Source organism: Panthera tigris, chromosome C1, assembly GCF_018350195.1.
Source record: "Panthera tigris isolate Pti1 chromosome C1, P.tigris_Pti1_mat1.1, whole genome shotgun sequence".
NCBI lineage: Eukaryota > Metazoa > Chordata > Mammalia > Carnivora > Felidae > Panthera > Panthera tigris.
Window position 1 is genome coordinate 53,732,922 of NC_056667.1, and position 17,111 is coordinate 53,750,032.

Sequence of the window (17,111 nt, forward strand, 5' to 3'; positions counted from 1 at the left end):
ACATGTGGAGCATATTGAAAATAGGTTAATGATTTTTCAGATCTGTGCTAGGTACTTGCGTGCAGTAAGTAATGTACTAACGAAGCTTGAGTGCCATCCTAGGCTAGGGTTAAAAATCTAATGGACTGTCTTCTGTCTAGTGATTTCATGCTACTAATTTTTTTCTTGTTTATGCTTGACTGCAAACGTACAAAATACAAATGTTTTGTATGGATTCTAAATACAAAGGCCATGGAGTTTAGCCTGCTATTGCAAAAAAGAAAAAACTTAAATATAAAAATCAATGAAGTTTTTCATTTTTGTTTTTGTGGGGTAATCCAGATGATATAAAATAATAAAAATCAATGAAGGTTTTCGTTTTTGTTTTGGGGGGTAATCCAGATGATATGTGTATAGAAACATATTCATATTCTCTCAGAAGAAAATGTCTTATTGTGAATTGTACAACTGAAATATACTGTTTTTGTAATGCACTGTGGCAGAAATGATTTCTTATTATGTAAACAATCACTTTTATTGTTTCTAATTAAAAATATAGATTGTTTTATTAAATAATAGATTCTTTTATTAAAAATAAAAATATATAAACATTATGTAAACAATAGATTATTTTATTAAAAATAAAAATATATTGTTTCCAACAATAGGGGACCAAAAAAGTAGTATGGAATAGTGTAGAGCCATTAACAAATAATATTTTAGAAAAATATTGGTTCCTCTTATCCTTAACCACAGCATACTGGCATTAAATAACTTTAAAACTTTACAGACCAGTATTTAAGGTTTACCTGTTTTGGTGCATTGGGGCATTGTTGATTTTACATTCCCTAACTAGTTCTCTTTCTTTCTTTATTTATATATTTTTTAATGTTTATTTATTTTTGAGAGTGAGAGACAGAGAGCGAGCGAGCAGGGGAGGTGCAGAGAGAGAGAGAGAGAGAGAGAGAGAGAGAAAGACGGAGACACAGAATCTGAAGCAGGCTCCAGGCTCTGAGCTGTCAGCATAGAGTCAGATGTGGGGCCCGAACTCACAAACCATGAGATCATGACCTGAGCCAAAGCTGGATGCATAACCAACTTAGCCACCCAGGTGCCCACCCAGAGAACTCCCTAACCAGCTCTCTTATTTAAAGCTTATTTTTCAGCTTTACCTGCTGATTGAAATTTTCATATATCCAAATGAGACAATAGCAACCACCATTTATTCTTCAGAATTTTGCCTTTACAGTGATTTGATTCAAGAACTCAGCCTAGGTTTCACTGATTCATAAGTCACAGTCTGATGAAAACATGTCATTGTGGAATTAGGTTATATTTCATTTAAATTGATTTTCTGCCTGTCAATTAGCAAGTGGCAATTACTCACTAAATACACTTTGTAATAAGTTTCTATGTTTAGAAAATACTGAGACAGGGGCGCCTGGGTGGCTCAGTTGGTTGAGTGTCCAACTTTGGCTCAAGTCAAGATCTCACAGTCCATAAGTTCAAGCCCCACGTTGGGCTCTGTGCTGACAGCTCAGAGCCTGGAACCTGCTTCAGATTCTGTGTCTCCCTGTCTCTCTGGCTCTCCCCCACTCATGCTCTGTCTCTCTCTCTCTCTCTCTCTCTCTCTCTGTCAAAAATAAATAAAACATTAAAAAAAATTTTTTAAAGAAAATACTGAGACATTTTTGGAAGTTCAAGTCATTTGGAAATGGGAATGCCTGGATACTACAGAATTTTACGTAAGCAGGCAGTACAAGTTATACAGTCTCTTAGTGCACTCATTTTATTTTTGGCAGTGTGATCCTGATTGCATTGTGAATCTTCTCTATGTAGCATAAATTCCATACAGGATGTTTTTGTTCTTCATCTGATATCCTCCCTTTCTTCTCTTATTGCAGATGTCATATACTTTCCACCTAAAATTCTGACAAGTGTCGGGTCTAACGTTTCTTTTCACTGCATTTATAAAAATGAAAACAAGATTGTTTCCTCAAAAAAGATTATTTGGTGGATGAATTTAGCTGAGAAAATTCCTCAAAGCCAGTATCATGTCATGGGTGACCATGTTAGCAAAGTTACTTTTCGCAGTTTGAAGGCAACCAAACCTCGTGGGAAGTTTACCTACGATGCAATATACTGCTGCAACGAGCATGAATGCCACCATCGCTATGCTGAATTATATGTGATTGGTAAGAATACTGAACTTCTCTTCATTTCCTTCCACAGACAGATTTTTATTATGGACCCTATATTAGAGTCCCATTGATAATGTAAGGAAATTTTATTTTCATTAAAAAATTTGTGGTGATTTTGCTTTGTATTAATATTTTAATGTGTTTTAAATAGATGTCAATATCAATATATCATGTGAAACTGATGGGTACTTAACTCAAATGACTTGCAGATGGTCAACCAATGCAATCCAATCACTCGTGGGAAGTACTTTGCAGTTGAGGTATCATAGGTATGTATTATTTTTGCTGTGTTATTATTCTGTGGATATGATGAGATAAAACTTTTTATAGAAATATCATCAGAACAGTAGGCTAGTAGACGTTCTTCCTAATAGAGGAAGGTACTATATACTTAGGAAATTGTTGAGGGATTAGGTGATTTTTGAAAAAATTTACATTGATAGAAAAAATATAACTTGTTTTTACCTTAAATTATTTTTCTGATAATCAATTAATTTTCCATAATTGCCTTTTAATTATTGAATGAAATCCAGGAAGAATTGGCTTCTGTACATTTTAGTTTGACTTAGAGAACTGGCCAGAGGAGAATATCCATGATTATAGAGGTCCAGTATCATTTGCTAAAGATAAATATATTGGAAAAAAGTCAGAGGTTGTTGCACAAAGATTCTAAGAGATAATATGAATGCTTTCAGAAGTAGGAAAGATTAGGAAAGAAATGCTTAATAAGGAGTGAAGTGTTATGATAAAGAGTAATTTATGCTTGTTTATTTTTGTGCTTCCCTGTTTTGAAATGATTCCAAGACATCATCTTCCTGTAGTATCATCTGAAGTAATAGAACTCTTGATTAGGAGGAGGTAGATACATTTTTATTTTTATAATCTCTCTTAGTAGTTTTCAGTGATATATACTGCTCTCAAACACGCTGTCTCAATTTGTGTTCATACTGGGGCCTTCCAGTTTGTATCCCTTGTCCTCATTTATTCTTTTTTTTTCTAATGTTTTTAATTTTATTTTTGAGACAGAGAGAGAGCATGAGCCGGGGAGGGGCAGAGAGAGAGAGAGAGAGAGAGAGAGAGAGAGAGAGTGAGAGTGTGAGAGACAGAATCCGAAGCAGGCTCCAGGCTCTGAGCTGTCAGCACAGAGCTTGACACGGGGCTTGAACTCACGAACTGTGAGATCATGACCTGAGCTGAAGTCAGACGCTTAGCCAACTGAGCCACCCAGGCGCCCCACTCATTTATTCTTAAAATCTAAATTTTCTACGAGAAAAACAAATCCCCTTCCTCAAATACTGTGATCTGAATTCTGTCCCTAAAGTGACTAGTCTATTCTTTAAAAAAAATTTTTTTGTAATGTTTTATATTTTTGGGAGAGAGAGACAGAGCGTGAGCAGGGGAGGAGCAGAGAGACAGGGAGACAAGGAATCTGAAACAGGCTCCAGGCTCTGAGCTGTCAGCACAGAGCCAGACATGGGGCTCAAACTCATGTACCGGGAGATCATGACCTGAGCCAAAGTCGGGCGCTCAACCGACTGAGCCACCCAGGCACCCCATGACCAGTCTATTCTTATGTAGTGGTAGAAAAATGGGGCAATTTCTACATTTCTTACATGGGAATAATAGCTGGCTTCATCTTACTTGATAGTAGCATTTTAAAATCAATAGAATGTTCATGGGATGCCATTTTACTTTTATAATCTGTCTTTACGTTCCTTCCATAACATTTTCACATTAAAAAAGGTGTTTGTGGATGATCATCACATAAGCTCTGTACCTCAATTAAATCGCTAATATTTACAGAAGAGTATGAAACTCCTGCATGTACTGTGGCGAGTTTTTTAAATCTCTCTAAGCCTCAATTTCCTTGTCTGTAAAATGGAGTGAATAATAGGACTTACAAGGTTTCTGTGAGAATTAATAATAAATTCCATTTAATTATAGTTAAGTGATAGAATTTCTCCTGGTAGATACTCAGTAAATGGCTATTGCTGTCATGATGACAAAGATATAACCTTTGCATTCCAAATGGAGCATTACTGTGTTTCTGTACATGGTCACGGTTCTTTTTACCACAGATGACTCCCCATGCCTTGTTCTCATCTCTCCCCTCTCCCCACTAGCACTCATTCACACACAGACACCCCAATGATTGTAATTTTGAGGAGATAGGCAGGAAAATGTCACAAAAAATAGACCGAGAAACATAAGAATATAGGTTTCTCATTTTCTTGTAACCTCCTTACTCCATTTTTATGGAAATAGAAAATGCTAATTTCACCACTTAAATACCATGTTCAGAGCAAATAGTGGCAGAAGGGCTGTTTCAAAGAAAAGGAAAAATGCTTCATATGTTCTGAGGTAGAGTGTTGACTGGGACACAGTTATAAAAATTGCTTTCTTAATTTTCTTCTCCGAGAAAATGCATTATATATTTAACTATATGATTCAGATATAAATCAAAGATTGGTATTGTTTTCATTGTAATGCTCCGAACTGGAAAATACTAGGACATTGTCAATTAAGCTATAATTTACTATCATAAGTTATGTCTTCAGTTTCTGGTGGAATTTAATCCATATTTAAAGTGTAAGGGATTTATCTTCCTTCCCATCTCAGGAATGCTCCAATACTACTTGTGATCCATACTTTTAAAATGATAATCACTTAAATATAATATTAACTTAACTTCAGAGTCGTAGGTTCTACCTCTACTTGGATCCGTAGAGAAGGAATACCAATTATTTTATTTGCATTTCCACTTAGTATCTAATAAAATATTTAATAAGGTTTGTTGTCATTTTTATGGAAATACATAAAATTGTGATACAGTGGGGAAATCAAAAATGCATTTCCAATAAGAACATCTATTTTAAGTGGAATAAAATCTATGGCGTTCTCGCATATATCTTACCGTTTTCATCAATGTTGTATATTAACTGAGTGTTCTCGTATCTTTTAAGGAGCAGCCTTTACTGCTCTGATGTTCCATCTATTCATCCCATATCTGAATCTAAAGATTGCCATTTGCAGAGAGATGGTTTTTATGAATGCGTATTTCAGCCAATCTTTCTATTGTCCGGCTATACAATGTGGATTAGAATCAATCACTCTTTGGGTTCACTTGACTCTCCACCAACGTGTGTTGTTCCTGATTCTGTGGGTATGTCAAACTGTGTTGTGTGTCTTCATTTTTATTAGCAGATTTGAATTCAGGTTGATTCATGGTAATTGTTGTGTTTTACCATTTTCAGATAACACTATTTTTAAACAAAATTTTGTGTGTTTATAGTGGAATTGAAAAGACAATCAACCTTAGAAAGTTTTACTGTTTTTATTTTTTTAAGTTACTTATAGCAGAATGTTTTTGTAATAGGAATACTTTCAGCATATAATTTGATAAATTATATTGGTCATTCGTAATAAAATGTAGCAGTAATATTATTGTAAATAATGCACTGCTTTGTTTTTCTCCCAATGTACTTATGAAAACATTTGGTGTTTTTAATTTAGAAATTTAATTTGGGTATTGTGATGGATTTTGTAATCTGAGTAGTCATAACCAGAGAGTTTAATTTGTGAGGCTGTGTAGGCTACCGAGAGATACAAAATGACTACACTGAACAAGAAAAAAATAGATAAAGAAGATATCCATCATGACATTTTTAAATACGCTTAAAAAAGATCCACTGATTTCAAAGGATTAAGAATATATTGAAAGAATATATTGAAAAGTATAATATATCCCTCCAATATTGCTGCAAAATCTTTGAGAAATGACCTATTTATGATTATGCAATAGAGGTAAAAGAATATCTTTGGTCCTATATACTATTTTGTTGGGAAATTATGCCAAAAATCAGTATTTGATTCGTTATATTTTCAAATAATTAGTACACATCTGAATTAAAACCTATATTTTGTTAAATGTATGATAAAATCATAATATTTAGGGTTTTTTGTATTACCATAGAGTCCCAATTAATTGATTTCCTCCCCCACGTGTGTGCATGTGCACACACACGCACATGCATACACACATACTATTTAGTTTTGTTCCACTTAAAGGGATTTTACTGTAAGGAGTACTTCTCTGGTACTACGTATCTTGGAATAGCATGGAACCCTCCTACCACTCTCTACCCCACAAACACGCACATTAATAACTTCACATGTAATATATGACACTATGAATTCAGTTCTATATGTTATCAGAACAACCTTTGATGTTATTCTTTTCAGTACTAAAATTAGGAGTTTAAGTTAGGCTTATACTGCCTACTTAGTACTAGAAAACAAGGTGGAGATTCAACTTTAGGATCCAAATGCCAGTTCCATGTGTTACTAGCTTTGTAAACATGGGCTAGACATGTAAGTGCCCTGTGACTAGTTTATCACCCATAAAATGTGGAAAGCTTCTCCTTCCTCCTCACTGTGCATGTTGTAGGGATCATGCAAACTCTTGTACTTTAAAGTATCCTTTCTGCAAACTAGATATTCATGGAATATATCCATATGATATCCATATGATTCAGTCAAGTAAGATCACAGATTGAATGTCTTAGCATCTCTCACATATTCATACTTCCTTTTCTGAGGAGGAATTAACTTTTCAGGAGTTGAAATGTATGTCATCTTACTGTTGGTCAAGAATGTCTTCTTCATATATGAAGAATTGGATAAGCATGAGAAACATTAGAAATGAAAAGGTTTAGAGGTTTTGGTCATCAACAGTCTTAAGGTATTATAAGTGCAGAGCTTCAGAGTTCATACTACTGTGCTGGGATGTTGGGACTTTTAGTTCCCAAATATGCTGAGTTTGCACATTGACTTGTACTATTTTTTTTTTTTTAATCTCCTTTGAGGAGATACTGCTTTATAGAGTATAAAAGATTATAACATCATGATAATGTTTTAAAAATATTCTCACTGTTTAAATTACTGTTATACAGTACTATTTTTAAATTTTCTAGTGAAACCACTGCCTCCATCCAGTGTGAAAGTGGAAATTACTGTAAAAATTGGATTATTGAAAATATCTTGGGAAAAGCCAGTCTTTCCAGAGAATAATCTTAAATTCCAGATTCGCTACGGCTTAAGTGGGAAAGAAGTACAGTGGAAGGTACATTTTACCTAGAAATGTCTTCAGCTTGCCTCACTAAATGTTATTTCTTATAAGTGTTTAAGGATTTTATTGCATAAGATTTATTTTATTGGCACAAATGTACATCTTCCTGTATTCTGTAGCTGTTTTTGTTAAGTAGATATTTCTATAGGTTTAAAAAAGATATTTCTATAAAGTAGATGTTTCTATAGGTTTAAATTCTTTTTAAAAGAATTGTTTTCATGTTTATTTTTGAGAGAGATAGAGATAGAGAGACAGAGACAGAGAAAGAATGAGTGGGGGAAGGGCAGAGAGAGAGAGAAGGGGCAGAGGATCTGAAGCAGGCTCTGCGCTGGCCGCAGAGAGCCCAATGTGGGGCTCAAACTCATGAACCATGTGATCATGACCTGAGCTGAAGTTGGGCACTTAACTGACTGAACCACCCAGGCACCCCTAGGTCTAACCCTTTAAAGTTATGACATTTCCTGTAACCCATCATTTCCCAAAATGAGTTTGACAGAATATTGAACTATTCCTTGAAAAAAGATTGCATGGATGAATAAATGTAGGAACCCCTGTATCACTGTGTGTTCCTAGTACAGAACTGCACTGGGTTACATATTAAAGGTTTAGATAGGTCCTGCATCAAAGTAATATTTGTGACTTTATTTTATTCTGTGTTTCTCAAACTCAATTTACCAAGGAACTCTTTTTCCTTTAACATCTAATATTCTTTAGTACACTTATGTTCAAAGGGACACATTTTGGAAGAAGCTGCTTTTACCAAACAATTAAAACCACACCCATAGTGGCAAGTGTGCATATGGTGACAGGCCACGTCAGTTTTCAGATGGCAGCCGGCAAAGACCCAGGAATATTAGGAACCCTAATTATGCCTTTAGATCATCATGATTTTAGCAGAAAGGAATGTGACAGTTTACCATCTTATTGAAGAGACTATCAGAGATATCATTATGTAACCACTCAGTTAAAATTATTGAGAATTTCTGTGGGTAGAGGATTAGTGGACAGAGATTAGTAATAGAGTTGAGAACAGCTGAGAGTGAGGTTGCAAGTAGGTCAGTCCAAATCTTGGCCTGAGAAGGAGACCACAGATGACTAAGATAATCCTTCACTTAAAGGAGCTCAAGATCCAAGTCACATATTTCTATAGCCAGAAAACACAAAGTCAGCCCTCTGTTAATTTTGGAATAGTATTAAGGTTTTAAATAGAATGCACTTCAGGGCCCTTTAGCTACATAGGTGTTGGTAATGATTACTCTAATGCTTGAGTTTATTTTACAGATGTATGAGGTGCATGATGCAAAATCCAATTCTGCCAGCGTCCTGGTGCCAGATCTGTGTGCTGTCTATGCTGTTCAGGTGCGCTGTAAGAGGCTGGATGGGCTGGGATATTGGAGCAATTGGAGTAGTCCAGCCTACACAGTTGTCACAGATATAAAAGGTCTGTAGAGATTTTGTAAATGTGTCTTAAAAATGCATGAGGATGTGCATTTCCAATAGGACTAAAAACTATTCCTTCTGAGAGCACATGTACAACTTGGGCTCCTTGTCCTTCTGCAGTTCCTACCAGAGGACCTGAAGTTTGGAGAATAATTAATGAAGACACCACTAAAAAAGAGAGAAATGTTACTTTACTTTGGAAGGTATTCCTGCTTTTTATATTACTCTTAAATTTTACTTTTATACTTATGAAAGACTTCATTGTTCATAATCCTGTCATTTTTTAGGTTCTGCAGTCCAGTATTTCATTTCAGTTTTGAGATGTGATTGCAGAGAGCTACAATGCACTGGCATGGAGTTAGGGAACTTCATTCTATTCTCAGCTGAGTATATTACAGCTAGGTCAGCATTATTTTGGCAAAGTTGCTTAGATGCTTCAGCCTCAATTTTCTCATCTGTATAAATGTAGAGCTGGACTAGATGATATCTGATAAAATTCTACTCCCCACCTACCCAGATTGTTCCACACCCCGCAGGCATACATGTGTATGTGTTTGTGTTTATTTTTTTTCTGTTATTTCTGATTTTGAGGAATCTCGATGACAAAAAAAAAATATATGCAGAGACACTTCCAGTCGACTGTATAGAGTCGTTTTTGATGGGCTTGTAAAGCATTGGCAGCACTGAATCTTATTTGAAACAGGTGGCAGTAATGGAGGAAGTGGGGTATATTGTTAATGCTCTGTAGAATGGAAGAACAGAATTGGACTAGATATGTATTTTACATGGAATCATCAGTGATCTGGTATGATTTTTTTTTTTAATGATCGGGCAGAAATTCTGGGATGCTGTATACATGGTTCTGATAGCCTCCAGTACTTGAATTAGCAACGATTAAGAGAAGAAGAGATAACAAATGACACTGGGGTTAACATAAATGATGATTAATATCTTTTCAGCTCTTTCTTGTTGCTTTACAGAACCAGATGGTTAGTCGTTGTTGGTTTTTCAGATGAGGAAACTCTTGACTCTCTGCCGGTCTTTCTTTTCTCTAAAATTAGTGTGAAACTTCTCAGTAGAAAAGTGTCCTAATTGTATCATAATTAATTATACTTAAATGATTTATTCCCTGAGTCTTAAGGAAAAAAATAAGTTTCCTGTGCTGTATACCCATCCCGATGACTTCATTGTGTCTCTGTCAGACACCAGCCCTCTCCTACCTCACCTCCCCATACTTCAGCCTTGAACTAAACAGGGCTTGCCCTGGTCTGCCCCTGCCTCCCAGTGGGAAACGTATAAGAAGAGTTCATGAGCTTGGTTGATATAAAAAGCACGGGAGCCCTTAAACTAATCAATTTTCATGTTTACTACAGCCTCTGATGAAAAATGACTCATTGTGTAGTGTAAGAAAATATGTGGTAAAACATCATACTTCCCGCAATGGAACATGGTCAGAAGATGTGGGAAATCATACTCAATTCACTTTCTTGTGGACAGAGCAAGCACATTCTGTTACAGTTCTGGCCGTCAATTCAATTGGTGCTTCTTTTGTGAATTTTAATTTAACATTCTCATGGCCTATGAGCAAAGGTAAGAAAGGGTACAGGGTGGTAAACCTGTGCCCCTTTCAATATTTACTTTTTACAAACTCCTCCCATTCTAAATGATCTTCCAAGAAGCCTGCAGTTCCCTGAATCTGTAAGTCTGTCTCCTGTCTTTAATTTCTTCTTTTCTGAAAAACAGCAAAGCAGGTTGTACCCTGGTTATATAATATGGTCCTTGGGTTTTCATGTGGTAGAACCATGTTGAAATAATATTATGATAAATGAGAATATTCTAGTAAATCTAATACCTAAACCTTTTGGATCAATGCAAGTTGTACGTGAATTAATCTCTCTCTCCCTGCCTGTGTGTGTGTGTGTGTGTGTGTGTGTGTGTGTGTGTAAAAGTAAGTACAGGTACATGTGTGTATTATATTTATTACATACATATGTAATAGTATGACATATGGATGCAAGTAATTGTTCAGACTGGAAAATTAATCTGTTCTTCATTAAAAAATTTTTTTTAACATTTTTATTTATTTTTGAGACAGAGAGAGACAGAGCATGAATGGGGGGGGGGGGTCAGAGAGAGGGAGACACAGAATCTGAAACAGGCTCCAGGCTCTGAGCTGTCAGCACAGAGCCCAACGCGGGGCTCGAACTCACGGACCGCGAGATCACGACCTGAGCCAAAGTCGGCCGCTTAACCGACTGAGCCACCCAGGCACCCCTGTTCTTCATTTAATACAAGTGATGAACTGGGGCTCTGTGGTGGCTCAGTCAGTTAAGCATCCAACTCTTTGTTTTGGCTCACAGTTCATGAGTTCAAGCCCTATATCAGGCTCCACTCTGACAGCATGGGGCCTGGGATTCTCTCTCTCTTCCTCTCTCTCTGCTCCTCTTCCATGCTCTCTCTCAAAACAAATAAATACACTTTTAAAAAAAGTGATGAACCTTCTTTAATTAATTTTGATATATTTGATTAGAGAATTGAGAACTGCCTTTAATAGGAGTTTCCAATCTGCATTACATATTCAAAGTGTAACTTTTTTATTTATTTTTTATTTTTTATTTTTTTATTTTTTAATATATGAAATTTACTGTCAAATTGGTTTCCATACAACACCCAGTGCTCATCCCAAAAGGTGCCCTCCTCAATACCCATCACCCACCCTGCCCTCCCTCCCACCCCCCATCAACCCTCAGTTTGTTCTCAGTTTTTAACAGTCTCTTATGCTTTGGCTCTCTCCCACTCTAACCTCTTTTTTTTTTTTTTTCTTCCCCTCCCCCATGGGTTTCTGTTAAGTTTCTCAGGATCCACATAAGAGTGAAACCATATGGTATCTGTCCTTCTCTGTATGGCTTATTTCACTTAGCATCACACTCTCCAGTTCCATCCACGTTGCTACAAAAGGCCATATTTCATTTTTTCTCATTGCCACGTAGTACTCCATTGTGTATATAAACCACAATTTCTTTATCCATTCATCAGTTGATGGACATTTAGGCTCTTTCCATAATTTGGCTATTGTTGAGAGTGCTGCTATAAACATTGGGGTACAAGTGCCCCTATGCATCAGTACTTCTGTATCCCTTGGATAAATTCCTAGCAGTGCTATTGCTGGGTCATAGGGTAGGTCTATTTTTAATTTTCTGAGGAACCTCCACACTGCTTTCCAGAGAGGCTGCACCAATTTGCATTCCCACCAACAGTGCAAGAGGGTTCCTGTTTCTCCACATCCTCTCCAGCATCTATAGTCTCCTGATTTGTTCATTTTGGCCACTCTGACTGGCGTGAGGTGATATCTGAGTGTGGTTTTGATTTGTATTTCCCTGATGAGGAGCGACGTTGAACATCTTTTCATGTGCCTGTTGGCCATCCGGATGTCTTCTTTAGAGAAGTGTCTATTCATGTTTTCTGCCCATTTCTTCACTGGGTTATTTGTTTTTTGGGTGTGGAGTTTGGTGAGCTCTTTATTATTTTGGATACTAGCCCTTTGTCCGATGTGTCATTTGCAAATATCTTTTCCCATTCCGTTGGTTGCCTTTTAGTTTTGTTGGTTGTTTCCTTTGCTGTGAAGAAGCTTTTTATCTTCATAAGGTCCCAGTAATTCACTTTTGCTTTTAATTCCCTTGCCTTTGGGGATGTGCCGAGTAAGAGATTGCTACGGCTGAGGTCAGAGAGGTCTTTTCCTGCTTTCTCCTCTAAGGTTTTGATGGTTTCCTGTCTCACATTCAGGTCCTTTATCCATTTTGAATTTATTTTTGTGAATGGTGTGAGAAAGTGGTCTAGTTTCAACCTTCTGCATGTTGCTGTCCAGTTCTCCCAGCACCATTTGTTAAAGAGACTGTCTTTTTTCCATTGGATGTTCTTTCCTGCTTTGTCAAAGATGAGTTGGCCATACGTTTGTGGGTCTAGTTCTGGGGTTTCTGTTCTATTTCATTGGTCTATGTGTCTGTTTTTATGCCAATACCATGCTGTCTTGATGATGACAGCCTTGTAGTAGAGGCTAAAGTCTGGGATTGTGATGCCTCCTGCTTTGGTCTTCTTCTTCAAAATTACTTTGGCTATTCGGGGCCTTTTGTGGTTCCATATGAATTTTAGGATTGCTTGTTCTAGTTTCGAGAAGAATGCTGGTGCAATTTTGATTGGGATTCCATTGAATGTGTAGATAGCTTTGGGTAGTATTGACATTTTGACAATATTTATTTTTCCAATCCATGAGCAGGGAATGTCTTTCCATTTCTTTATATCTTCTTCAATTACTTGCATAAGCTTTCTATAGTTTTCAGCATACAGATCTTTTACATCTTTGGTTAGATTTATTCCTAGGTATTTTATGCTTCTTGGTGCAATTGTGAATGGGATCAGTTTCTTTATTTGTCTTTCTGTTGCTTCATTGTTAGTGTATAAGAATGCAACTGATTTCTGTACATTGATTTTGTATCCTGCAACTTTGCTGAATTCATGTATCAGTTCTAGCAGACTTTTGGTGGAGTCTATCGGATTTTCCATGTATAATATCATGTCATCTGCAAAAAGCGAAAGCTTGACTTCATCTTTGCCAATTTTGATGCCTTTGATTTCCTTTTGCTGTCTGATTGCTGATGCTAGAACTTCCAGCACTATGTTAAACAACAGCGGTGAGAGTGGGCATCCCTGTCGTGTTCCTGATCTCAGGGAAAAAGCTCTCAGTTTTTCCCCGTTGAGGATGATGTTAGCTGTGGGCTTTTCATAAATGGCTTTTATGATGTTTAAGTATGTTCCTTCTATCCCGACTTTCTCAAGGGTTTTTATTAAGAAAGGGTGCTGGATTTTGTCAAAGGCCTTTTCTGCATCGATTGACAGGATCATATGGTTCTTCTCTTTTTTTTTGTTAATGTGATGTATCACGTTGATCGATTTGCGAATGTTGAACCAGCCCTGCATCCCAGGAATGAATCCCACTTGATCATGGTGAATAATTCTTTTTATATGCTGTTGAATTCGATTTGCTAGTATCTTATTGAGAATTTTTGCATCCATATTCATCAGAGATATTGGCCTGTAGTTCTCTTTTTTTTACTGGGTCTCTGTCTGGTTTAGGAATCAAAGTAATACTGGCTTCATAGAATGAGTCTGGAAGTTTTCCTTCCCTTTCTATTTCTTGCAATAGCTTGAGAAGGATAGGTATTATCTCTGCTTTAAACGTCTGGTAGAACTCCCCTGGGAAGCCATCTGGTCCTGGACTCTTATTTGTTGGGAGATTTTTGATAACCGATTCAATTTCTTCGCTGGTTATGGGTCTGTTCAAGCTTTCTATTTCCTCCTGATTGAGTTTTGGAAGAGTGTGGGTGTTTAGGAATTTGTCCATTTCTTCCAGGTTGTCCAATTTGTTGGCATATAATTTTTCATAGTATTCCCTGATAATTGTTTGTATCTCTGAGGGATTGGTTGTAATAATCCCATTTTCATTCATGATTTTATCTATTTGGGTCATCTCCCTTTTCTTTTTGAGAAGCCTGGCTAGAGGTTTGTCAATTTTGTTTATTTTTTCAAAAAACCAACTCTTGGTTTCGTTGATCTGCTCTACAGTTTTTTTAGATTCTATATTGTTTATTTCTGCTCTGATCTTTATTATTTCTCTTCTTCTGCTGGGTTTAGGCTGCCTTTGCTGTTCTGCTTCTATTTCCTTTAGGTGTGCTGTTAGATTTTGTATTTGGGATTTTTCTTGTTTCTTGAGATAGGCCTGGATTGCAATGTATTTTCCTCTCAGGACTGCTTTTGCTGTGTCCCAAAGCGTTTGGATTGTTGTATTTTCATTTTCGTTTGTTTCCATATATTTTTTAATTTCTTCTCTAATTGCCTGGTTGACCCACTCATTCTTCAGTAGGGTGTTCTTTAACCTCCATGCTTTTGGAGGTTTTCCAGACTTTTTCCTGTGGTTGATTTCAAGCTTCATAGCATTGTGGTCTGAAAGTATGCATGGTATAATTTCAATTCTTGTAAACTTATGAAGGGCTGTTTTGTGACCCAGTATATGATCTATCTTGGAGAATGTTCCATGTGCACTCGAGAAGAAAGTATATTCTGTTGCTTTGGGATGCAGAGTTCTAAATATATCTGTCAAGTCCATCTGATCCAATGTATCATTCAGGGCCCTTGTTTCTTTATTGACTGTGTGTCTAGATGATCTATCCATTTCTGTAAGTGGGGTGTTAAAGTCCCCTGCAACTACCACATTCTTATCAATAAGGTTGCTTATGTTTATGAGTAATTGTTTTATATATCTGGGGGCTCCCGTATTCGGCGCATAGACATTTATAATTGTTAGCTCTTCCTGATGGATAGACCCTGTAATTATTATATAATGCCCTTCTTCATCTCTTGTTACAGTCTTTAATTTAAAGTCTAGTTTGTCTGATATAAGTATGGCTACTCCAGCTTTCTTTTGGCTTCCAGTAGCATGATAAATTGTTCTCCATCCCCTCACTCTCAATCTAAAGGTGTCCTCAGATCTAAAATGAGTCTCTTGTAGACAGCAAATAGATGGGTCTTGTTTTTTTATCCATTCTGATACCCTATGTCTTTTGGTTGGCGCATTTAATCCATTTACATTCAGTGTTATAGAAAGATACGGGTTTAGAGTCATTGTGATGTCTGTATGTTTTATGCTTGTAGTGATGTCTCTGGTACTTTGTCTCACAGGATCCCCCTTAGGATCTCTTGTAGGGCTGGTTTAGTGGTGACAAATTCCTTCAGTTTTTGTTTGTTTGGGAAGACCTTTATCTCTCCTTCTATTCTAAATGACAGACTTGCTGGATAAAGGATTCTCGGCTGCATATTTTTTCTGTTTAGCACACTGAAGATATCGTGCCAAGCCTTTCTGGCCTGCCAAGTTTCAAAGGAGAGATCAGTCACGAGTCTTATAGGTCTCCCTTTATATGTGAGGGCACGTTTATCCCTTGCTGCTTTCAGAATTTTCTCTTTATCCTTGTATTTTGCCAGTTTCACTATGATATGTCGTGCAGAAGATCGATTCAAGTTACGTCTGAAGGGAGTTCTCTGTGCCTCTTGGATTTCAATGCCTTTTTCCTTCCCCAGTTCAGGGAAGTTCTCAGCAATTATTTCTTCAAGTACCCCTTCAGCACCTTTCCCTCTCTCTTCCTCCTCTGGGATACCAATTATGCGTATATTATTTCTTTTTAGTGTATCACTTAGTTCTCTAATTTTTCCCTCATACTCCTGGATTTTTTTGTCTCTCTTTCTCTCAGCTTCCTCTTTTTCCATAACTTTATCTTCTAGTTCACCTATTCTCTCCTCTGCCTCTTCAATCCGAGCTGTCGTCGTTTCCATTTTGTTTTGCATTTCGTTTAAAGTGCTTTTCAGCTCCTCGTGACTGTTCCTTAGTCCCTTGATCTCTGTGGCAAGAGATTCTCTGCTGTCCTCTATACTGTTTTCAAGCCCAGCGATTAATTTTATGACTATTATTCTAAATTCTCTTTCTTTTATATTATTTAAATCCTTTTTGATCAGTTCATTAGCTGTGGTTATTTCCTGGAGATTCTTCTGAGGGGAATTCTTCCATTTGGTCATCTTGGATAGTCCCTGGAGTGGTGAGGACCTGCAGGGCACTTCCCCTGTGCTGTGGTGTATAACTGGAGTTGGTGGGCGGGGCCGCCGTCCGACCCGATGTCTGCCCCCAGCCCACCGCTGGGGCCACAGTCAGACTGGTGTATGCCTTCTCTTCCCCTCTCCTAGGGGTGGGATTCACTGTGGGGTGGCGTGGACCGTCTGGGCTACTTGCACACTGCCAGGCTTGTGGTGCTGGGCATCTGGCATATTAGCTGGGGTGGGTAGGCAAGGTGCATGGGGGCAGGAGGGGCAGGCTTAGCTCGCTTCTCCTGAGGTGATCCACTTCAGGAGGGGCCCTGTGGCAGCAGGAGGGAGTCAGATCCGCTGCCGGAGGTTTGGCTCCGCAGAAGCACAGCATTGGGTGTTTGCGCGGGGCGAGCAAGTTCCCTGGCAGGAACTGGTTCCCTTTGGGATTTTGGCTGGGGGATGGGCGAGGGAGATGGCGCTGGCAAGCGCCTTTGTTCCCCGCCAAGCTGAGCTCTGCCATCCGGGGGCTCAGTAGCTCTCCCTCCCTTTGTCCTCCAGCCTTCCCGCTTTCTGAGCAGAGCTGTTAGCTTATGACCTCCCAGACGCTAAGTCGCGCTTGCTGTCGGAACACAGTCCGTCAGGCCCCTCCGCTTTTGCCAGCCAGACTTGGGGGCTCTGCTTGGCCGGCAAGCCGCCCCTCCACCCCGGCTCCCTCCCGCCAGTCCGTGGAGCACGCA

The 17,111-nt window shown here is 38.0% G+C and overlaps 1 protein-coding gene across 8 annotated transcripts in view; it reads left to right on the plus strand.

Annotated features, from left to right (window-relative positions):
* Nucleotides 1-17,111, plus strand: part of LEPR (leptin receptor) — a 189,374-nt gene that overhangs the window by 149,556 nt on the left and 22,707 nt on the right. For all 8 annotated transcript variants that reach the window (XM_042997492.1, XM_042997493.1, XM_042997489.1 and 5 more), the window contains 7 exons: nucleotides 1,884-2,174; nucleotides 2,332-2,449; nucleotides 5,144-5,343; nucleotides 7,154-7,302; nucleotides 8,590-8,749; nucleotides 8,869-8,951; nucleotides 10,122-10,338. In XM_042997492.1, coding sequence (XP_042853426.1) covers nucleotides 1,884-2,174; nucleotides 2,332-2,449; nucleotides 5,144-5,343; nucleotides 7,154-7,302; nucleotides 8,590-8,749; nucleotides 8,869-8,951; nucleotides 10,122-10,338 — 1,218 coding nt within the window. The remainder of the gene's footprint in view (nucleotides 1-1,883; nucleotides 2,175-2,331; nucleotides 2,450-5,143; nucleotides 5,344-7,153; nucleotides 7,303-8,589; nucleotides 8,750-8,868; nucleotides 8,952-10,121; nucleotides 10,339-17,111) is intronic.